Source organism: Dromiciops gliroides, chromosome 1 (genome assembly GCF_019393635.1).
Source record: "Dromiciops gliroides isolate mDroGli1 chromosome 1, mDroGli1.pri, whole genome shotgun sequence".
Lineage (NCBI taxonomy): Eukaryota > Metazoa > Chordata > Mammalia > Microbiotheria > Microbiotheriidae > Dromiciops > Dromiciops gliroides.
This window is the reverse complement of record NC_057861.1, coordinates 668,477,926-668,502,188: the sequence shown is the minus strand read 5'-3', so window position 1 is coordinate 668,502,188 and position 24,263 is coordinate 668,477,926. Positions and strand designations below refer to the sequence as shown.

The 24,263-nt window shown below is 37.3% G+C and overlaps 1 protein-coding gene across 1 annotated transcript in view; it reads right to left on the bottom strand.

The window, feature by feature from the left end:
- KIF9 (kinesin family member 9) overlaps positions 1-24,263 on the bottom strand; it is an 84,081-nt gene that overhangs the window by 53,470 nt on the left and 6,348 nt on the right. Inside the window, 3 exon segments of the mRNA XM_043978199.1 lie at positions 14,918-15,142; positions 20,095-20,201; positions 23,134-23,299. Of these exon segments, the coding sequence (XP_043834134.1) occupies positions 14,918-15,142; positions 20,095-20,201; positions 23,134-23,299 (498 nt within the window).

The following is a 24,263-nucleotide window of genomic DNA, read 5'->3' as shown; positions in this document are numbered from 1 at the left end:
TACAAAGTAATTCTTTGGTAATTTAATTAGCATGGAACTGAATAAGTAAATCAATTTAGGTAGTACTGAAACTTTTATTATGTTGGCTTGGCCTACTCAAGAGCAATGAATATTTCTTCAGTTATTTAGATCTGTCTTAGTGTGAAGTGTTTTGTAATTGTGTTTATATAATTTCCATGCGTGTTGTGGCAGGTAGATTTCTAAGTATTTTATACTGTCTATAGTTACTTTAAATGGAATTTCTCTCTTTTGTAGATTTTACTGGTAATATACAGAAATGCTGATGATTTGTGAGTTTCTTTTATATGCTGCAACTGCTGAAGTTGTTAATTACTAGTATTTTTAGTTGACTCTAGGGTTTTCTAAGCAAACCATCTTATCATCTGTAAAAAGTGATAGTTCTGTTTTTAATTGCTTGTGCTTGTCTTATTTCTCTAGCTATCATTTCTAGTATAATATTTAATAGGAATGGTGATAATGACATTCTTTGGTTTCACCTCTGATCTTATTGGAAAGGCTTCTAGCTTATTTTCATTATAGATAATGCTATTCTTCATTTTACATAGATATTAATAATTTTAAGGAAAACTCCATTTATTCCATGTATTCTAGTATTTTTAAAAGGAATGAGTGTTATATTTTATCAAAAGTTTTTTCTGCATATATTGAAATGATTATATTTGTTGTTAATGTGGTAAATTATGCTTATAGTTTTCCTAATATTGAACCAGCCCTGCATTCTTAGTATAAATCCAGCCTGTTCATAGTGTACGATATTTGTAACATATTACTGCATTCTCTTTGCCAATTAAAAAAAATTTGCAGTAATATTCATTAGGGAAATTGGTCTATAATTTTCTTTCTCCATTCTTACTTTCCCTAGTTTAAGTACCAAGACCTTATTTGTGGCAAAGACGGAACTTGGTAGTACTCCCTTCTTTGCCTATTTTTCCCAACAGTTTATGTAGTATCAAAATGAACTATTTTTTAAATGTTTGGTAAATTTTCTTGTAAATCAACCAGGTATTTTTTTTCTTAGGGAGTACATTTATGGCATAAATTTCTTTTTCTAAGAGTTATTTAAGTATTTTCTTTCCTGTTCTAGTTTTTATGACTGTTAATCTAGGGAATTCATATTTTTGAAAACATTTATCCATTTCATTTTGATTTTCAGTTTTATTGGCATTATCATTCAGCACAATAGCTCCTAATAATTGCTTTTATCTTCTTCCCTGGTTGTGAATTTAGCTCTTTTTTTTTTTTCCTTTTTGCCAGTAGCAATTTGATTTTCCATAAAAAACAGTTCCTAGTTTTATTAGATCAAATTTTTAACTTTCATTTTTCTTAATCTTTTCCTGATTTCTACTTTGATATTTAATTGGAGTGGGGTTTAATTTCTTGGTTTTCTAAAAGAAAAATTTAGCTCTATTTCCAATTCATTGATCTGTTCTCTCTTTTATTGATGGAAGAGTTTGGAAATGTAAAATTTCCCCTAAGTACTAATTTGGTTGCATTCCACATATTTTGGTATGCTGTCTCATTGTTAACATCTTTAATGGAATTATTCTTTCTAAGATTTGTTCTTTCATTTACCCATTCTAATTTGGGGGGGGGCAGGGCAATGAGGTTATGTGACCTTGCCCAGGATCACACAGCTAGTAAGTGTCAAGTGTCTGAGGCTGGATTTGAATTCAGGTCTTCCTGAATCCAGGGCTAGTGCTTTATCCACTGTGCCACCTAGCTGCCCCTCACCTACCCATTCTTTAGAGTTGTATAGTTTACTATTAACTTTTGTTTTGTTTTGTTTTGTTTTGTTTTTTGTGGTGAGGCAATTGGGGTTAAGTGACTTGCCCAGGGTCACACAGCTATAAGTGTCAAGTGTCTGAGGATGGATTTTAACTCTGGTCCTCCTGAATCCAGGGTCGGTGCTTTATCCACTGCGCCACCTAGCTGCCCCTACTATTAACTTTTAATCTATGACAAAAGCCCTTTATTGAATGCATTTTTTTTTACTGCCCTTTTGGTAAGAAAAAGGTATTTGATACTTCTACTTTTCTGCATTTTAAAAGTTTTTTTTAAATGTCCTAATACAAAATAAATTTTTTGGATGGTGTTATGCACAGCAGAGGAATAAGTGTACTCCTTTCTATTTCCAATCAATAGTTTCCAGAGTTCTATCAGAGTTAACTTTTCTAAAATTCTATTCAGCTCATTTCTTATTTTATGGCTAGATTTATCTAGGTCTGAGGGGAGTAAATTGATGTCCCTCCACTATTATACTTTGACTATCTATTTTCTTCTATAATTCATTTAACTTTCAAGAATTTAGGTTATGGAAATAATTTACATAATTGCACCTGTATACCTATATCTATTGCTTACTACCTCAGGGACAGGGGAGGGAATGAAGGATATTATTTGAAATTCAAAACTTTAAATAAAAATAACTAAAATTTTAAAAAAGAATTTAGATGCTATGCTATTTTGTGCATATATATTCAGTATTGATATTGTTTATGTTACTTCTCAGCAAAACCGTTTTCTTGCTTATCTCTTAGTTTGGTCTATTTTTGTTTTTGCTTTGTCTGAGATTGACATATACCCCTGTCTCTACTTCAGGTAAAGTATGATAGATTCTGCTCCAACCCCTTATTTTAACTCTCTGTGTACTTTTTTCTGTTTAAAGTCTGATATTTGTAAACACATATAGGTTGGATCCTGGTTTCTCATCCATTCTTGCTGTCCTCTTCCATTTTATGGTTGAGTTTATCTCATTTACATTCTGTTGTGAATGCTAAATGTATGTTTCCCTCTCTTCTATTCTCTTATCCTTCTCTTTTAATTCTATCTTCTTTTTAAAAGTGTGTTTTGCTACTGGCTACTGCCTCTCTTAATCTATGCTCCCTCTTATTTCACCCCCTTTCTCTTAATCCTTTCCCTTTTTACTTCTCTGTTGGGTAAGATGAATTTCTACACCTGACTGTGTGTATGTTTATTTTTCCCTCCTTGAACCAATTCAGATAAAAGTGAAGTTTTAGTGTTGCCCACTCCCCCCCCCGCACTGTACCCATAATTGTATAAACTTTTCCTAATATACCCAATGACTATGAAGTTATTTTTCCCATTCTACTCCCTTCCTCCCTCTCCCCTGTACCCCCTCTTCCCCCTTATCCTTCCATTTTCTCTTTTTAGATCATCTAAGATAATAGAGTCAAACTTAGACTCCCTCTAAGAGCCCTGGTGATGCTAAAGTTCTGAGGGGTTATATTTATCCTCCCTAAATGGGAATGTAAACAGTTTAACTTTATTAAGACCTTTAAGATATCTTTCATATTTACCTCTTTATGTTTCTCTTGAGACCTTTGTTTGAATGTCAAATTTTCTATTTAGCTCTGGCCTTTTCATCAGGAATGCATTAAAATCCTCTATTTCATTATGTGTTTTTTTTCTTCTGGAGGATTATATTTGATTTTGCTTGACAGGTTATTCTTGGTTGTCATCCTAGATCCTTCCACTTTCCCTAATTCTGGCACTTTGCTTAACTTATTCTTTTTTCTTCCTTTTACCTGGTTATTTCATTTGTCCTTTTTTTCCTCTTTCACTTAAAAATGAGAAAAACCTCACTTCCCTTCCAAATTTTGTTTTTTTACTTAGTTTTCTTTGCCTTTTCTAAAGAAAGATTTCTTTTCCTCATGTTCTTCATTATTTCTCATCCCTTTCTATATGTTGTACTTTTATTCATTGATTCATTGCCCTCATATTTATTTCTTCCTTAGTATTCCTTATGAAATTAAAGCTTTCACGTTATCTATTTTGAGTTCCTTCTTCTAAAGAGTTTCTGTTATTGCCTTGCATATCTTTTCCCTTGACACACCTTTTCTGTTGTACCTCAGTCTCAGAAATACCAATGCTGCAGGAGATAGAGAGGACAGAAGTATTAGCCCACGGTAGGAATTTTCCTATGTCCATGATTGTGCAATTTATCACTATCCTTTTCCCTCCCCATGATAATTTCCCCCTATTTGACATGAAATCTCCTCTCTGGGATCATGCCCTCCCACTCTTCTGGGTGTCAGTTGCCCCCAGAAGCCCTGATTCCCCTTAATCTGAGACAGAAACTGTTCTAAGCACCAAATTATTGTAGGTTATATCCATTATAAGACCCCCATATCCCATTATAGCATATCTCTCTCTTCCCCATGGAAATGTTCTTCAGTAAGACCCTTTCCCACTAATGAACAGAGATTTCCCTTCCTTTTTTCCATTTCAATCCCTTCCTTTGCCACTTTACCCATTTTTCTTGTAGACTCTGGGAGTTATTCTCTCTTCATTGTTAACCATTGACTTGATTAAAGTACATTACATATTTCCCTTGATCTTCTTCCTCCCTCTCTGCCTTTATGCACCTTCCCATTCTGTAGTTTAGTCCCATAAAAAAAATTGATTCACCTCCAGGCAGGATGTTGTGAGACTTTTTCATAATGTTTCATGCCTGTTTCTCCAACTGCCACTTTTTTCTTTTTGATTTCTCTTTCATCCTTGTCTCCTTGTATCCTTTTAGAAAGAATCTATTAATCACACACCTATGGTTGTTTCATTGTTACCATTTTTACTGTTGATACCATGGATATATTCCTTTTTCTAATTTTTCTTTTTTCTCTGGGGTAATTTATTACATGTGTATTCCTTGGTTCTTGTACTTATTCATCTTTCTTGTAATTGCTGTTGTTTGAGGTATCTGTAAAGCAAATAATTGGCTCACGTCTAGTTTTCTTTGTATGAATGCTTCAAAAGTCTCTTTTTAATTGAATGTCCAGTTTTCATTGATGATTGGGTTGAGGTTTGCAAGATAAATTATTTTGGGTTGCATCTTGAATTCCTCTGCTCTTTAGAAAATATTTCCTCCTTCCATTTCCTCCTTCAGTTTCTAGTTGTTGCAGAATAGTCTTATGTTATTTGAATATCCTTTTCTTTATATTTGAAGATCGTTCTCCTGGTTCCTTGCAGATATTATTATTGGAATTATTAAATTTTAAAACTATATGCTTTGGGGGGCAGCTAGGTGGCACAATGGATAAAGCACTGGTCTTGGATTCAGGAGGACCTGAGTTCAAATCCAGCCTCAGATACTTGACACTTAACTAGCTGTGTGACCCTGGGCAAGTCACTTAACCCTCATTGCCCTGCAAAAAACAAACAAAACAAAAACCCCCCAAACCAAATGCTTTGGTGTTTGTAACCAAAGGTTTTCTTTCCCCTCTTAGAAACAATCCATGGATTCTTTTATAATTTATTGCATTATGATATTCAGGTTTTTTGACTAATGGTCTTTTGGGTGATCTATAATTCTTACTTTGTTGTTTCAATGAATCCTTTCCCCCCCCACCTCCACCCCTGAGATCAACATGTCTTGCTTGTATAGAGATCATGTTTTCTTTTAACATTATTATGGTTTTTTTCTCTTCTTCGGAATAATTGTTCACTTCTGTAAATTTGCATTCCCAATAAGGCGCTCTCCCTTCCTTTTTCTTTCCTTTTGTAAGGTTTTCCAGCATGGATTAAAATTTTTCCATTCTTCTGATCATTTCTTTCTTTTTTTTTTTTTTTTAGTGAGGCAATTGGGGTTAAGTGACTTGTCCAGGGTCACACAGCTAGTAAGTGTTAAGTGTCTGAGGCCGGATTTGAACTCAGGTACTCCTGACTCCAGGGCCGGTGCTCTATCCACTGCGCCATCTAGCTGCCCTGATCATTTCTACTGTGAAGGCCATAAATTCTGCTTTCATGATTCTTATATCTTTCTTGAACTACTCAGGAATATCCTCCTGTGGTTCAAAGCTCTCTTGGGAATATTTAGCGTCCTCTGCATGCTCAAGTGTTGATTCATTTTCCCTTGTCTTACAATGTTTGTTCAGGGATATATGAACCCATTTAGAAGATTTGGAGACCACATTCCATATTATTATTAATATTTTTATTTTTGGTTTATTTGCTTGTGTTTAAGGTCTTTTACTGTCTTCTTCCTGAGATCTTTGGTTATTTCAGTCTTTTTGTTTCTTTATATTCTCATTATGCTCATTTTCTTACTCCTTTCCTTTTTATGCCCTTTTTTCTAAGGGGCTAGACCTCAGAATATGTTATTTGAAGCTGTTCAGTCTTTTCCCATTTGGGGGAGTTCACTTTCTGCATTCCAAGTGACTTTTGGAGGGAGAGAATAAGCCTCAGTGGGATACTTTTCAGTCCCCTTTCCTTCAGGCATAGTGGAGGTCCACACACATGCTAGTACCCTGCCCCTATTTACTCTGTTTTTCAGTTCTCTGATTGAGCACTCTTGGAGTATAGTGCATTGCCAAACTACAATCTGGTTTTCCACGGTGCTGAGAGGGTGGGGCAGCATTGTGTTCTGTTGATATTCCATGTGTCAGCTTGTGCAAACCTGCTAGTGTAGGGGAGGAAGTGCTGAGTAAGCACATTAGGGATTAGTCTTTTCTATCCTTAGTTAATTGGATTGTTGGTGTTATAGACTATAAAGACATAAAAAACTGCCCATCTCTTGAATATAATTCTTATTTTGAGAAGTTTGAAAGGTTGTAATGATTAGATGAAATATTTAGTCCTTCACCTGGTTGGTCATGTGATCCAGGACTCCATTTTATCTCATGTTTAATTAAGAATTCTCCCTCCAAACATAGTGAAAATTTATCTCCCTCTGTTTCCCTCTATTTTATTTTATTTTTAAAAATGTATCCATTTGGATACAGAGAACTGAAAAACAGAGTAAATGGGGCAGGGTACCAGCATGAGTATCGACTTCCCCAAGCCTGAAGGAAAGGGAACTGGAAAGGAAGGTATGCAGCTGAGGCCAATTCTCTGGGAAGAGAGCCTGAAGTGAGGAGAAAGTAAATCTCCATTTGGAGATTATTATGCTGGCCTAAACCTAATTTCTGCCAGACTGCTTTTCTGTTTCCCTGGAAGTTTTTGTCAAATGGAGAAATCTTATCCCAACACCAGATATCCTTGGCTTTATATTTTACTATGTTCAATTGCGTCTAGGTCATATTTACCTAAACTGTTCCTACTGGTCAACTTTTCTTTTCTTTTCTTTTTTTTTTTTTAGTGAGGCAATTGGGGTTAAGTGACTTGCCCAGGGTCACACAGCTAGTAAGTATCAAGTGTCTGAGGCCAGATTTGAACTCAGGTACTCCTGACTTCAGGGCCGGTGCTCTATCCACTGCACCACCTAGCTGCCCCCAACTTTCCTTTTTTTTTAAAACCAGAACCAAATAATTTTGGTAAATACTACTTTATAATATAGTTTGAAATGTAGCAATGCTCATCCTCCTTCCCTCTTTCTTTTTTATTATTTCCTTTGAGGTTTTTGGCCTTCTATTCCTTCAAATGAATTTTGTTCTTATTTTATCTAGGTCTATAATGGAACCCCTTGGTAAATTTGATTGCTATGACATTGAATCTGCAGATTAATTTAGGTATTATCATTTTTATTATATTGTCAAAAACCAACCATGCTTAGTTAATATCGCTCCAGTTTTCTAGTCTTCCATTATTATTCTTGAAAAGTGTTTGTAGTTTATGAGTCCGACATGTGCCTTGCTAGTTTGAATACCATAATTTTACATATTTTGTGGTTATTTGGAGTGGATTTTCTCCCTATCTTTTTTTTTTTTTTTAGGCAATGGGGGTTAAGTGACTTGCCCACGGTCACACAGCTAGTAAGTGTCAAGTGTCTGAGGCCGGATTTGAACTCAGGTACTCCTGAATCCAGGGCTGGTGCTTTAACCACTGCGCCATCTAGCTGCCCCCCTATCTTTTCTTGTTGGGTTTTTATATATATTATTTTTGAGTTAATTATACATCATGCTACTTTACTGAAGGTATAATTTTGGGGGGGTGGGGCAATGAGGGTTAAGTGACTTCCCCAGGGTCACACAGCTAGTAAGTGTCAAGTGTCTGAGAATGGATTTGATCTCCGGTCCTCCTGAATCCAGGGCTGGTGCTTTATCCACTGCACCACCTAGCTGCCCCCTGAAGGTAAATAATTATAGTTAACTTTTTGGTGTTCTTTAAGTAAATCAACATATACTTTATAAAGAGATAATTTCTCTTCCTCTTTACCTATGTTTACTCCCTATTTTTCTTTCTAATAATATAATTAGTATTTCTAGAACTATACCAAACAAGAGTGATGACAATGGGCATCCTTGCTTTCCTCCTGATCTTATTGGAAATGCTTCTAGCATTACTCCATTATTGATAATGCTAAGTGTTGTAATTAGATAAATACTATTTACCACATTAAGGGAAGATGTTCTTAGTCCTGTTATTATTATTATTTTTTTTTGGTGAGGCAATGGGGTTAAATGACTTGCCCAGGGTCACACAGCTAGTACGTGTCAAGTGTCTGAGGCTGGATTTGAACTCAGGTCCTCCTGAATCCAGGACCAGTGCTCTATCACTGAACCACCTAGCTGCACCCCCCAATCCTATCATTTTTAATGTATAACACATTGATGTTAATGTTGTGACACATTCTAAAGCTCTTCTGTCTCTATTGACATAATCTTATGATTTTTGTTGTTTTGTAATGATCTATTATGTTTATCAATTAATATTCTCTGTGCTAAGTGCTGAGGATACAAAATGAAAACAAACATAAACAAAACATATATAAAAATATAAACAAAACTATATACAAGATAAACAAGAACTAAGTAACAGAGGGAAAGCACTGGAATTAAGAAGGGTTGGGGAAGACTTCCTATAGAAGTGAAATTTTAGTTGGGAAGTCAGCATGATTAGTAGTCAGTGCAGAGGAGAGAGAGCATTCCAGGCATGGGGGACAGTCAGAGAGAATGCCCAGAGTTGAGAGATACAGTGTCTTATTCATAGTGAATAATCTTTTGAATTTATTGCTATAGACTTTTGCTAGTCTTTTATTAGATATCTTTTCTCACATTTTTATTAGAAATAGAATCTACTTTTCTTTCTCTACTTGACCTCTTCTGGGTTTGGGTACTAGGATTGTATTTGTGTAATAGAAAGAATTTAGTAAGATGGTTTCCCCCTCCATATTTGTAAAATATTTATGTTAAGATGAAGTTAATCATTCTTCAAAGGTTTTATGGAATTCACTTTCAAGTCTACCTAAATGTGTTCTCTGCCTCCACCATCCTCTTTGGAAGTTCACTTGTAGCTTGTTCAAATTCTGTTTTCAAGATTAATTTGTTTAAGTCTCTATTTCTTGTTTTGTTAATCTGAGTATTTCATATTTTAAAAAAATATTAAGGCATTTAACTTAAATTTTGCTTTATTGGCATATAATTGGGTAAAATAGGTTTTTTAAAACAACTTCTTTTATTTCCTTTCATCTGTTATGAACTTATTTCAATTTTTATCTGTTCATTTGCTTCTATCCTTTCAAACAAAAAAAAATAGCTAATTTTAAAATGTCACTAGTCTTTTAAAAAGTTCATTTTATTCATCCATTCAATAGGTGATTTTTTTCAAGTTTGTTGATTTCTCCTTTGTTTTTCCAGAGTTTCTATTTTTGTGGACTTTTAATTTGTTGCTTAAATTTTTTTTAAATTTCATGCACTTAGCACAGGACCTGATTTATTATAGGTGTTTAGCAAATGCTAGTCAACTGCATACCCAATTCATTGATCTCTCCTTTCTCTATTTTGTTGATGAAAATATCTAACAATATACATTTTCCTATAAGGTTTAAATTGTCTGCATCCCAAAAGTTTTGGCATATTGTCTCAGTGTTGTAGTTTCCTTTGATGAAATTATTTTTTCTATGATTGGTTCTCTGATTTTCTCATTTTTAGGATATCATTTAGTGCCCATTAAGTTTGCATTATTTCTTCAAATATCTCTTGTTTATTGTTATTTTTATTGATCATGGTCAGTAAAACATGCTTAACATTTCTACTTTTCTGCATTTGTTTATGAATTTTTGTGTCCTAGCACATGGTCACTTTTTGTGAAGATGATTTGCAAAGCTGAGAAATATATATGTGTACATATATAGGTATATATGTATATATATGTATGTGTGAGTGGCTCTACCATATATAATTTTCCTTAAATTCTATTCAGGCTCTTAACTTCTTTCTGGTTGTTTTTTGGTTAGATTTGTATAGGTTTTAATAAAGCTCACTGAAGTACCCAACATTTTTTTTTTTTTGCTATTTCTCCTTACAGTTCAATTGTCTTTTTCTTTTTAAAAAACATTATTTATTTTGTTTTTAACCTTTTTTTTTTTTTTTAAGTGAGGCAATTGGGGTTAAGTGACTTGTCCAGGGTCACACAGCTAGTAAGTGTTATGTGTCTGAGGCCGGATTGGACTCAGGTACTACCTGACCTCCAGGGCCGGTGCTCTATCCACTGCGCCACCTAGCTGCCCCTGTTTTTAACCTTTTAAAGAAATTTAGTTCTAAATTCCCCTTTTCCTCTCATTTCCTTCTCCACTCATTGAAAAGGCAGGCAATATACTATCAATTATACATATGAAATCAGGCAAAACATTTCCATATTTTGCCATGTTGAAAAAGAAAAGAAAAGAAAAAATACACTTCAATTTGCACTTAAAGCTGATCAGTTCTCTCTCTGGAGGTGGATAATATTTTTCATCATAAATCCTTTGCAATTACCTTGGTCTCAAGATAGCTAAGTCTTTCACAATTGATCATCATTATGATAGTTTCTACTGTGTACAATGATTTGGTTCTGCCCACTTCACTCTGCATTAGTTCATATAGGTCTTCCAAGGTTTTTCTGAAACCACTCTCCTTGTCAATTCTTATAACACAATAATATTCAATCACAATCATATACCACTTGTTCAAGTACTCCCCAATTGATGAACACTCCCTCAATTTCCAATTATTTGACACTACAAAAAGAGCTATAAATATTTTAGAACATATAATTTTTTTTCCCTTTTTCTTTGATCTCTTTGGGATACAGATGTAGCAGTGGTAATGCTGGGACAAAGGGTTTTATAGCCCTTGGGGCATACTTCTAAATTGTTCTCCAAAACGGTTGGATCAGTTCACAATGATATCAACAATGCATCAGTGTCCCTGTTTTTCCAAATTTCCTCATTTTCCTTTTCTGTCATGTTAGCTAACCTGATAGGTATGTGAGGTTCCATTTTATGGGAGAGATCATCCCATCCCCATTCCCAGTTGTATATTTCACTCCATTTTATTTTCTTCTGTTTATCCTCCTCTCTTTTTACCCTGTGTCTTTCCTCAAAAGTTAATTTTGCTTCTGATCACTGCCTTCCTTAAGTTGCCTTCTCTTTTATCACCCTCCCACCTCTTATCCCTTTTCCCTCCTACTTCTCTATTGGGCAAGATAGATTGATATACCCAAGAGAATGTATTGCAGTCTATTTCTTGATTTTGAACTTTATGTTAGAGTTGGGCTCTGCTTACCTTGTGGAGGAGGGTGTGGGGGGGTCACTGTCCCAAGCTTTGGGTTTTTTCACACTACTGTTTTCAGAGCTAGTTCTTGGGGTCTCCAAATTTTTAGTGTTTCCAAGGTGGTGTGATCCAAGGAGAAGTCAGTTTATTGCCAGGAAGGGCTCCTCCTCTTCTGTAACCACAAGCACTAGATCTCCTCTATACTCTGGAACTGCAACCAGGGCCCCCACTCTCTTGTGACTGACCACAAGTGCTTCTCTCCATCCTGGAACTGTGACCTAGAACTGCCACCCAGAATTGCATATGGAGTTGCCAAACAGCACCCAGTCCTGTACCGTGTCAGCTCAGGGTGCCCTGTAATCTCTTTCTTTCTTTTTTTTCCTTTAGTTCCCACATAGTCTTTTTTCCCCCCAAGGCAGTTGGGGTTAAGTGACTTGCCCAGGGTCACACAGCTAATAAGTGCTAAATGTCTGAGGCTGGATTTGAACTCAGGTCCTCCTGACTCCAGGAGTGTCAGCTCAGGGTGCCCTGTAATCTCTTTCTTTCTTTCTTTTTTTTTCCTTTAGTTCCCACATAGTCTTTTTTCCCCCCAAGGCAGTTGGGGTTAAGTGACTTGCCCAGGGTCACACAGCTAGTAAGTGTCAAGTGTCTGAGGCCAGATTTGAACTCAGGTCCTCCTGACTCCAGGGCTGGTGCTCTATCTACTTTGCCACCTAGCTGCCGCCTGTAATCTCTCTCTCTCTCTCTCTTTTTTTTTGTTTTGTTTTTGCAGGGCAATGGGAGTTAAGTGACTTGCCCAGGGTCATACAGTCAGTAAGTGTCAAGTGTCTGAGGCCGGATTTGAACTCAGGAATGCCTGAATCCAGGGCCAGTGCTTTATCCACTGCACCACCTAGCTGCCCCCCCTGTAATCTCTTTCTAACCAGTTGTACAGTCCTCTTGCTGTTTCTAGGCAGACAGTTCCTAAAACTGCTGCTATCATACCCACCTTCAAGTCCTCCTGCTCATTCTGCTGCTGCATATGCTCTGGGTCAGCTCCCATCCCAGTTATCACAGATCTCTCCTGCCAAACTCCCAAGTTGTCTTGGGATGGAAAAATGTCTTGCCTAGATCTTTTATTGGCTATGCCACTCCAGAATTTGATTTGATGTGTTATTTTAAAGTTGTTTGGAGAGGAATGTTGAGAGAGTTTGGCTCCAATCTTTACTCTGCCCCATTTCACTCTGTCCCCTCACTTGCCTTTTCTTTAAGGAATTACATCTATTCCATTTGACATATACATTTACTATTGATATTATCATCTCCAGTGTCTTTTAAGTATAATATAGTTTCTGTAATTATCTCCTTTAATTATATCTATTTTCATTTTGTTTTGTCTGAGATCATGATTGCCCTTCTTGATTTTTATGGATTTACCCGATGCCTAAGAGATTCTATTCTAGTCTCTCATTTTTAATGCTGTGTGAATCTAATTTTTAAGTGTGTTTCATATAATCATTAATCGATTTTGTTTTCTAATCCATTCTACCTCCTTTATCCATTTTAGGTGTGAATTAATTCCTTTCATAGTTATGATTAGGATTTTTTTTTAAACCACCGTAATATCCTACTATAATGTGTTCTTTCCACTTTCTTCCACTTCTTTGCAGAGATGGGGAGTCATGGATGTGGAACACTAAATATAATCTCAAATTTTTGGTATATGTTAGCTAGTTTTTCTAAATTATCTTTTTCTTCCTCTTTTAAAATTCTTTATTATAAGTAATGGATCTCTGGGGGGGGAGAAGGAGAAATACAGTGGGAAATATAAGTGATGTGAAAACAAAAATATGGATAAACATTTTATGTTAAAAACATGTTCACTCTTTTACCCTAGTTCCACCTTTATTCTTTTTAAAAAAGAGGTGAAGAATGAAAAAGAATGAGATCAGTACTAGTAATCATTTTAGTGGTCTCAGTCTATTCTTTTCTATTCCTCTTTAGATATAAACCAAATGCAGATCACTAGGTTTTACCCCTTTATAATGACCTCTATGTAGCTGAAGTTTGTTTTCCTTGTGATTATAACCTCAATATCTCTCAAATCCTCTTTTCCCCTCTATTCATTCTAATTCATTTTTACACTATGCTTTTGTGTGTAATTCACCCTTCCTTTGTCTAGGTTAGATAAGAGTGACACTCATTAGATGCCCACTCCTTGCTCTTTTTATACACATGTACTCTTCTCCGGACATTTGCCTCCTTATGAGAAAGAATAAGGTCTTCCTTGTTCTTTCTCATTTCTCTCTCCTCACCATTGGCAATGGTGATTGTGCAAGTGAGAGAAGCAGTAGTTTACTTGAGCAGGTATGCCTTAAAATTTAAAAAATGTCTTCTTAGTAAAATTTTTATTGCATTTTATAGTCCACAAGTGCCTCATTCTATTTTAACCCTCAAGCCTAAAATCACTGAATCGGCCAAGTTTAGTTCTGGACCAGAGCTGAGTCCTTCCCCCATTGTAATGTGGACACAGATGTCCTGCTACATTTCTGCATAGGGTTCTTGGGTCCTCTTTTACCTCCCCTACAGTAGTTATTGCCTAGGACATTGGCTGGGACCAGTCTCTCTTTCCATCAACCCTTCTTGGGATCAGAGCTAGGCCTAGAGCTGGAACCAAGTTCCACCCTTATGCTATCACTCTCAACTTGGCTTCAGATCTCATCTCTTGGTGAAGTTTCTAGACAGGAAGTTGATCTGGCTCTAATCACTTTCCTGGTATAATACTGAATCTGTTAGAGGAGGAGTTCCCTTATCTTTGGGTTTGTTGATACTTTGCTTTATGAGATGCCATTCCTTATCATTCCTGACATGGTTCTCCAGGACGTTGAGCTTGGCTAGAGTCTTTTAGATTGCCTATTTGCTGGAACTTGACCTTGGGTTCTTCAGAAGTATTCCAGCAGGTTGTCAACTCTGCTAATTTCTTCTAAGCCAGAAAGGGTTTTTGTAACCAGCACATGAATGGTGCTCATTATTTGGTCTACATGCTTATAATCAGAGGACAAGCCTAATTTTGGAAAGACTTGTCACCACAAAGTTGGCCATCAAAGAATAATTTTTTTTTCAGCCAAAACAACTCAAAAGACTATCTACTAAAGTGTAGAAAGAGTGCAGTCTATGTTGGTTGATGTTGTGCCTGTTCTAATGAATTCTTTGGATCCTTGAAGTTAGAAAAAGCCAGGCAGAAGCATAGCTTAAGGAAATCCCAGCTGCTGCTGGCAAAGTGGAAGAAAATAGTGCTAAAAATTTAAATCCCCCTCAGTTGATCAAAGAGAAGCTCTACTTATATACTAACTTATGTACTAGATAAGTATAGCTTAGGTGGCCTCTGCGTTCCTTTCTAGCTTCGAGATTTGATGATTCTATGATTTTCAAAATGTTGCCTCCCATAAAACTTAGAATGAGGAAGTAATTGTGAGAGACTTAGATCTTACCTCAAAAAGGAGACTGAAAGCATCCTCCTCTCGTCCTGTCATATGCACAGACAGGCCCTTGACAAAGATTCCTTGTGGGCTTTCTACTATAGACATTGGAGTGTCTGAGTTGCCAACATAGGGAAGGGTAGACAAGAGATCAAACAGGGTCTCATTATAGATTTCCAGATAGGAGACCCGAACAGTGATGGAATGTGTGGGACGTTCTTCTATCATCTTAAAAACCTAGAAAGGATATTAGACAGAAATCAATAAACGTGTTTTCAATTAACTAACGAGTTTTTACTGAGCACTTAGTATGTGTGCCAGTAATATGTGGTAGATACAAAGATTTATGACAGCCCTTGTCCTCAAATGGCTTATAATCCACTTAGTTGGGCTTTTCATCAATAAAGTGCTTTATTATACTATTAAAGGCAGCTAGGTGGCACAGTAGATAGAGTACCAGGCCTGCCGTCAAGATTTGGACAGAACTGAAGTCACTGAACAACAACAAAAATATTATTCTCTTGCTTTTAAGATCATGGATAATTAATTAGGTTGGCCAGTATTAGTAAATTCTCAAATAGAGCAGGTAATGTGGTTTAGGTAAATGAGAGTGCAAATCTCCCAAATGAATGAAAAAAGCACTTATTAAATGCTTACTATATACAAGGCACTGTGCTAAGCATTGGGGACACATGTGAAAACAAGAAAAACAGTCTTTACCCTCAAAGAGCTTATATTTGAATGGGAGAAGGCAACATATAAAAGAGAACTAAAAAGGGTATGGGGGTAGAGTTGGTGAAATACCCATGGCAGAAGGTTTAAAAGTGACTGAAAAATGACATGGAGATAAAGTAAACACTCACCTATCAGAGATTAGGATTCTAGGGGGCAAAGTCCAGGTCCCAGTGAAAGAAGGATGAAGAGGACTGGATTTGGAAATGTCTGAGAAGCAATGCTGTAGCAGTTAGATGGGATACAGCAGTATATAGAGCACTGGGCCTGGAGTCAGGAAGACTCATCCTAGATGCTTACTAGCTGTGTAACCCTGGGCAAGCCACTTAATCCTGTTTGCCTCACTTTCCTCATCTCAGTGTCTTTGACGAGAAAACCCGAAATGGGGTCATGAAGAGTGAAAAATGACTTAACAAGGGGCGGCTAGATGGCGCAGTGGATAAAGCACTGGCCCTGGATTCAGGAGTACCTGAGTTCAAATCCAGCCTCAGACACTTGACACTTACTAGCTGTGTGACCCTGGGCAAGTCACTTAACCCCCATTGCCCCACAAAAAAAAAAAAAAACAAAAAAAGAAAAAAAAATGATTTAACAATAAACAAGGGAAGTGATGGCAAGGCAAGGTCCCGCCCTCGGCCTTAGTCACACCTCTACCTCTAAGTGGTAAGTAAGTCCCTTTCCCTTTCTGGTAAGTCCAGCCTTGGGTAAGTCCTTTTCCCTCTTTGGAATTCAAAGGGACTTTGATGTGAGGGACTTGATGACTTCTAGAGTGTTTTTCCCTTTAAAGATTCCATAAAATTCTAAGTAATTAAAACTTGTTATAATGTGATATTCTTTAAAGCACCACTATTAAAACTGACTCCTAAGGAGGTAATGCCAAAGCTGGAGGGCTTCTGATATTTAGAGTTTTGCATGTACTCCAATACACCAATAGATTAGAGACCTCACAGGTGAGGGTATCTTCCCCCCCCCCCCCAATTGAAACCTATTTATGCCTACCCATTCCCATCCATATCTACTCATCAATTCACCACAGTGGAGGCTAAACATGCTGGGGACCTTGCATGAATTCTCTTCACATTGTGGAGAATCATAATTAGAGTGGAATGGGATCTCTACCATCTGTCTCTAGACAAAAGAACACCCCAAACATCCCAGATAAGTTGCTAACTTATTCCAAAAAATCACTAGGGAAGGAAATTATACAATTTCCCCCAGGTAGTCTTTCCGGAGCATACAATTAGCAATGCAGTCTCACACATTTAAGTTATTTCTTTCTAGCTTTATATTCTATGTTGCCATGATTCTTTTAGATAGCCATACTGCTCTAAGTTGACTGAGTATTTCAGTAGGGAAATGACATCACAATGAGAAACAACAAGATATAGATTCAAGTCAACAAACCATGTGCCAGGCACTATGCCAAGTTTTGGCCTTAGAGCAAGAAAGGTTTAAGTCCTTTCTCTGATACACTGGCTGTGTGTGTCTCCGGGTAAGTCACTTAATTCCCTTGGTGTCCCAAGAAGCTCTTTCAGACTATAAGATGCAGAACAGTTACTGATCGGCATTGGTAGAAGGTGTGTTCTTACCAAGAGTTCCCTACACCAATAAGACAAAGGGGTCAATGTAAAACAAACAAACAAACAACCCCCAATGATACAGGGACACATGTCACATGTGGTAGGTGGCTGGAGTAACCAATCCCATTCTTTTTTTAAATTTTATTTAATTAAATTTTATTTTTTGCGAGGCAATGAGGGTTAAGTGACTTGCCCAGGGTCATACAGCTAGTATGTGTCAAGTGTCTGAAGCCAGATTTGAACTCAGGTCCTCCTGAATTCAGGGCCAGGGCTCTATCCACTGCGTCACCTAGCTGCCCCCACTAATCCCATTCTAAGAAGATGTTGGCACAGCCTATTCATGTTCAACTGGGTCTTTGCTGTAGCAAGGCAGAGCATTTATTCTTTCCACACTGAGCTCCAGAAGCTATTTCCAAACCTTCTCTCCTTCCCTTAAGCCTTCTACACATCTGCTCCAGGTGTGGAATTCTTCCTTTGCTAAAATAATTGAAGCTATTTGACACGTCCTCTCTTTTCTCTCTCCCCTTCATTTCAAAACCCAGCAACATTATCCCTCACTTCCTCCCCCCTTCACATTGCCAAGCCAAACCCCTTGTACATGTGGCCTTGAGCCTCTCCCCTACACACACACACACACACACACACACACACACACACACACACACACACACACACACACGTTCCTATGTGTAAATACTTGTTTTCTCATTGTCTACCCCTCCTAGAAGATAAGCTCCTTTAGAATAGTATCATAGGACCATCAATTTGGAGCTGGGAGGGACCTCAGAGGCCATCTTCTCTAATGAGGCAAAGGAAGATGAGGTCACACGTGGTAAGAATGAGATGGGATCTGAACCTCTGTCTCCAAAATCAATGAATGCCCTTTCCCACTGTACCAGGGTGGTTGTAATTTGTTGTATTTCCATCCCTAGCACATAGTAGGTGCTTAATCAATGAGTTTTTATTGGCTGGTTGATAATGATCTTTGAGATGTAACATTCTTACATTCTGTAAAACCAAAAGTTATTTTGGGGACCCTCTTGAAAGGTCCTCAAGGTAATATGGGTCTGTGAGGAAAGAACCCTCTTAACCTTAAAGAGCTATAGAAATGTGAACGATTCTATTCAATAAGTATTTATCATGATGATAAAAATTCTTGACATTTGTATGATGCTTTGTAATTTTGTATCTGTTTGTAAAGTAATTTGTAATGTCATTTTATTACTTATTCAGTACCTACCATGTGCTATTCTTGTTCAGTTGTGTCCAACTCTTTGTTGTTGTTGTTGTTGTTTTTTTGTGGGGCAAAGGGGGTTAAGTGACTTGCCCAGGGTCACATAGCTAGTAAGTGTCAAGTGTCTGAGGCCAGATTTGAACTCAGGTCCTCCTGAATTCAGGGCTGGTGCTTTATCCACTGTGCCACCTAGCTGCCCCTTGTGTCCAACTCTTTGTGACCCCATCTGGAGTTTTCTTGGCAGATACTAGAGTGGTTTGCCATTTCCTTTTAAAGCTCATTTTATTACAGATGAGGAAACTGAGGTAAACAGGGTTAAGTGACTTGCCCAGGATCACACTGCTAGTAAATGCTTGAAGCTGAATTTGAACTCAGGAAGATGGGTCTTCCTGACTCCAAGTCCGGCACTCTATGTGCAGGGTGCCGTGAAGCAACATGGTGAAGTAGCTAGTGGACTGCCTTGGAATCAGGAAGACCTTTGTTCAAATCAGCCCTCTGTCATGCACTATGTGACCACAGGTGTGGTACCTGAGAGAAGTCTTGAAAAATCCATAGGAGACCTTGACGGAAGCAAAGGATTTGAAGAGACAGGGTAAGAAGGGCACACATCCTAGGCACCTGGGAGAGCCAAGCACAAAAGCCAGGTGTGACCTAGAACGTGCCAGCAAGGAACAGCCAGGAGACCAGTTTGGCCAGAATGGAGAGTGCATGAAAGGAAGTGATGGGAAACAAGCCTGGAGCCAGTGCTTTAAGTGACAACCCGAGAAACTGTTATTGTATCCTACAGGCAACAGGGAAGCTTCAAGAGCAGGAGTAACATGGTCAGATCTGGGCCATAGGAACACTGTTCTGGCAGCCGGGTGGGCAACGCATTAAATAGAGGATAGGATGGAAGTCGGGACACTATTAAGCAGCTAGGATTATGGGGGGGTTTTGATACCTTTTGTTTCTTTATAGCATTCATGTCTGACTATATGCCTCCTACTCAGCCAGTGAGCCATCCCTTGCAACAAAAACTAAGAAATAAAGAGGAAAAAGCATTCAAGCAAAACCAACCAATACACCAACCCCTTCTGACAGCCTGTAATGCTTCAGATCCACTTGTCCCCACCTCTGCAAAGAAAGGATGTTTTCTCAACCCTTCTCCTGGGCCAAACCTGGTCACTACAAGTGACATTTATTTTTGTTTTTCAATCGGTGTGGTTGTAGTCACGGTTGTTCTGATTCTGGCTACTTCATGTGAGCAATCTCTCCAAGCCTTCCTCTGCCTTTATGAATTCTTAATATTTGTTGCTTCTTTTAGCACACTGGAATTCCATTACATCTAGGTGTTTCCCAATTGATAGGCACCTACGTTGTTTCTAGTTCTGTCTCCACAAAAAGTGCTGCTATGAATTTTATCTATAGGACTCTTCTTTTCTGTCTTTGACCTCTTTGTGGGCTATGCCCAGTAAGTGTGGTCAGGTTGTCTCTCCAACTAGACCACAAGCTCTTCTTTCAGAGCAGCGATTGCGTCTTATCCTTCTATGTCCTCCACAGGGCAGTGATAAGCTCACAGTGGGGCTTGATAAAGACTTGTGTTTTCAGAACCTGGAGAAAAGTCAGTCTTGCCATTTTTCTTTCCTAACAGAAATTGTCCATACCTGCTGTAAAGCTCGTGGGAGGATACCTCGATGCTTGTAGTTTTCAGTTGTTCCAGTCATGGTATATGTCTTTCCTGCTCCTGTTTGCCCATAACACATGATTGTGCCTGGAAACATTTAAAAAACATTTGTAAAATACCTTCCCACAGAATGCAGACCTCCGGATATAGGAATTTCTGAAACATTCTAACAAGGCAAATAAATCTAATGTCATCCATTACAAGCATATAATCAGAAACTCAAAACCAATGACTTATAACAATAGAAATTGCAAGGAAAAGGAAAACAATATGTCGTAGAGAGCCTAAGGGAGGAGGTTATATGAGCTGATGAATAGTCCTAGAGACAATACAACCGACTTCCAGTGTCAGTTTACCCACAGTAGGAAGAGAGAATCCTTAGGTTGGGTTTGGAAAAATAGCATTTTTCAGAGGAAAGAGAGCTGGTTTTGGAATAAGGGGACCGGAAGTCAAATCCCAGCTCTGCTAATTATCTTTTCTTTTTTCTTTTTAGTGAGGCAATTGGGGTTAAGTGACTTGCCCAGGGTCACACAGCTAGTAATCCTTTATATCCTCATCATTTAGCACACTTCCTGGCACATAGGCAGCGGAGCAGCTTAGTGGATAGAATGCTGGCTTGGAGTCAGAAAGACCTGAGTTCAAATCCAGCCTCAGACACTTACTAGCTGAGTAATCTTAGACAACTCACTTAACCTGTCTGCCTCAGGTTCCCCAACTGTAAAATGGGATTAATAATTCCTCCTACCTCCTACCTCCCAGGGTTGTTGTGAGGGCCAAATGAGATAATATTTGTAAAGTGCTTAGCACAGTGCCTGGCATGTAGTAAGCACGATATATAAGTGCATAATAAATTCTGTTTTACTAGAATGATTAAGCAATCTATGCTCCTATGATCTCTAAGATCTCTTCCCATTCTACATTTATGATCTTAAGATCTTGAGTTCAGCACTGACTTTGGCAATGACTCAAGGTAGTATTTCCTAACCTGTGGACTTCTCGGGGATTGCAAAGTTATTACAAAGGGTCTATGAATCCATATGTGATTTAATAAATATGATGGATGCCTCTTCTGTAGGCTAGAGAGAAAATGTATTTATTAAGCACTTACTATGTTCCAGACCTATGTGGTAAGACTGAATAAATGGTGTGTCATATTTACTGAGGTGAGATTACATTATCAGTCTTAGAGTACTGCAGTGTTCCATATACATAGTGACTACCTGTGCAAAGAACAAAAGAAGTGCATTTCCTCAACTCTTTTCCAGGTATAAGCTTTATCATTATATTTATATTCTGTGCTTTAGGGATTGTGTCAGAGTTCTACCAGTAAGTCACTAATTATGCCAACATTTCCTTCCAGCCTTCACTATTCCCATGCCTGGCAAACTTTGATTTGCTCCTCTGATGTGTACTACCTGGAGTAGGTGAGAAACTTTCATATTTATATTAACACAATCTTTCTTAAGCAAACTATACAAAGAATCCCCTTTAACTTTCCTGCTACCCTTTGATTAGCCTCAGATTCTATGACCATGACAGGACTTAATTATCCTGAACCTTGTCTTCTTTCTTCATCAACTTTTTATTCATCAATTACTATCCAGATTTCCAGGCTAAGGCTACAAAGTAGTTTGGATAGGTTTATTAATTATTATTGCCTAAGTATAACTTTATAGCAGAGATTTAATACTTCAACAAGCTTGACCCAATTTCATGAGCTCTAGAACAGAGTTTATATTAAAACCAGAACATGATTTTGGCACACTTTTCATTGACAGGAACATTAATGTTTAATCAGAACAAAAGAGCATGACCTGTTTTACTTTGGCTAAAAAATAAGAATTTAAGAATAGAGTATATGCCTGGTGGTCAAGATTCCTTCCTTGTACATTTTTTGACTTCTCAAGTGTCCTTTAATTCCCCTGTACTGCTGTTTCTCTAGCTATAAGAGCTGGGGGCTATATTACTTCAAGGGAATAGTAAAGATTAATTAGAATAATGGAATAGTCCTATAATCTTTTATTATTTATTATTATGTATACTTGTTCTGAAATGGGAGACATAAGAATGAGGCTTTAAAAAGTGAGGACATTTAGTTGATAGGGCATAGGCTATAAACTGTGTAAGATTACAGTTCTTTACATACTAGATAGAAAACTGGAGAAAGAAAGCTCTTATTTTCCCAAGAAGGGTTCGTCTCCCCGCCATTTTGTTATGAAGACCAGACTGCTTTTTGTGTAGTTCTAAAAACACAAATATGCTTGAGTGTTTATATTTAACCATGCCTATGAAATTCCTGGCAATAGTTCAACATCAAGAAGTTATGACAAAATGATCTGACAATCAAAAAGTGCTATAAAATATTTGGGGGAATTTTTCATATAGTTTGTTAAGCATAAAAACTCTTTGCTTTACAAAGAACACTTTATTAGAAAGTCAGTTTTGTAATTTGTTCCAATGTATGTGGTTTGAACTCTTCATGAATATTAGAAAGCAGATAATGACTCCTCCACAGAGAGCATATATGAACAAACATATACATTTTAGTAAAACTGTTATTGTTTTATCTATTTTAATGCTTAAATAACCTGTAATTTCATTAGCGTAGATATTTTCTTCATCAAGGCAGGTTGCAACTCTTTTGTGATTTAGTATAAATTATTTGAAAGTTGTTCTTGTCAAAAAGTCATCATCCTTTGCATAATATGAGTGATAAATCTCTCTGAACCTAGTTCGTTTGGTCCTTGGATAGCAGAAAACTGGTTTGTTACCTGGCCTGTACTGGGACTCTTCATGGGTAGTAGGACTTGACAGAACTGATATTCTGCTGATTTAACCTTTGAGAAACTAGGGTCACCTTTGATTCCTCTAGGCATCAAATTAGAACTTTAATTACTATAAAAATGTCATTAGAAGAAATTACTAACATCTATAATTTAACTTCCAATATTTTCTATGTGTAGTGTGTTATACAAGTTCTTAAAATAAGAAAAATGTTAATTAACCAAAACTAAATTACCATTATAGCCATCCAGGGCTTGAGCAACCACTTCCTTAGCTACTGTATCATAAACAGAATCCTGTGAGGCATCGTGAAGAACTCCATCCAGTTTGAATGACCAGTCTGTCTGTTGGTTATTGACGATTCCTCTTCGGCCATCTTTCTTGATATGAATATCAATGCTCTAAAAATATCAAGTTGTTTTATGAAAAAAAAAAAAGCTAAAATATATGATATGGTATCTACTCAAAAGGAGGGAGTGTGGTACTGTGGAAAGAATACTCACTATGGAGTCAGAGATGCTGGCTTTAAATACTACCTTTGATGTTAACTAGTTTCTGTGACCTTGGTCAAGTCACCTAACTTTCCTAGGCTTCAGTTCCCTCATCTGAAAAATGAGGGGGTTGGTTTAGAAGGTCCCTGAGATTCCTCCCAGCTCTAAATCTATGATCCTACAGAAGTATATTGTTACTTTTCCTCCCCATCTCCTCAGTTATTAGAGCCTTAATTAATAATATGTTCATAAACCATAGAGGAAGAGTTAGGGAAAGAAAAAGTCTTCTCAGTTAATTTAGTGCATTTATTCCTTGGAAAGCCACTATAGGAATTTCTCACTAACATGAACATTTGTAGAACAATTCTAAATGATTTATAATTTTTCATGCTCTTACTCCCTTAGGAGTAAAAGGGATCTAAAAAGAGTAAAGATGGATCTGACCAGAAGAAAGCCTTATGTGATGAAATTAAATTATGTAGGTATCAAGGCTCCTTTGACATCAATTATTTTTTTCCTGAAATAACCAGAAGATGTGAATGCTGACCCATTCTTTTTTTTTTTTTTTGGCAGGGCAATGAGGGTTAAGTGACTTGCCCAGAGTCGCACAGCTAGTAAGTGTCAAGTGTTTGAGGCTGGATTTGAACTCAGGTCCTCCTGAATCCAAGGCCAGTGCTTTATCCACTGCGCCACCTAGTTGCCCCCTGACCCATTCTTAGTGGTCTTTAAAAGATCAGACACAATGGAAGGAGTATCACAGGTCTGAGGAAAGGGAAATGTCTTGATTTTCAACAATAGGAAGAAAAAAGTAGTTTGCAAACAATAGGCCAGTTAGCTTGACTTGGATTCCTGGCAAAATTCTAGAATTTCTGAT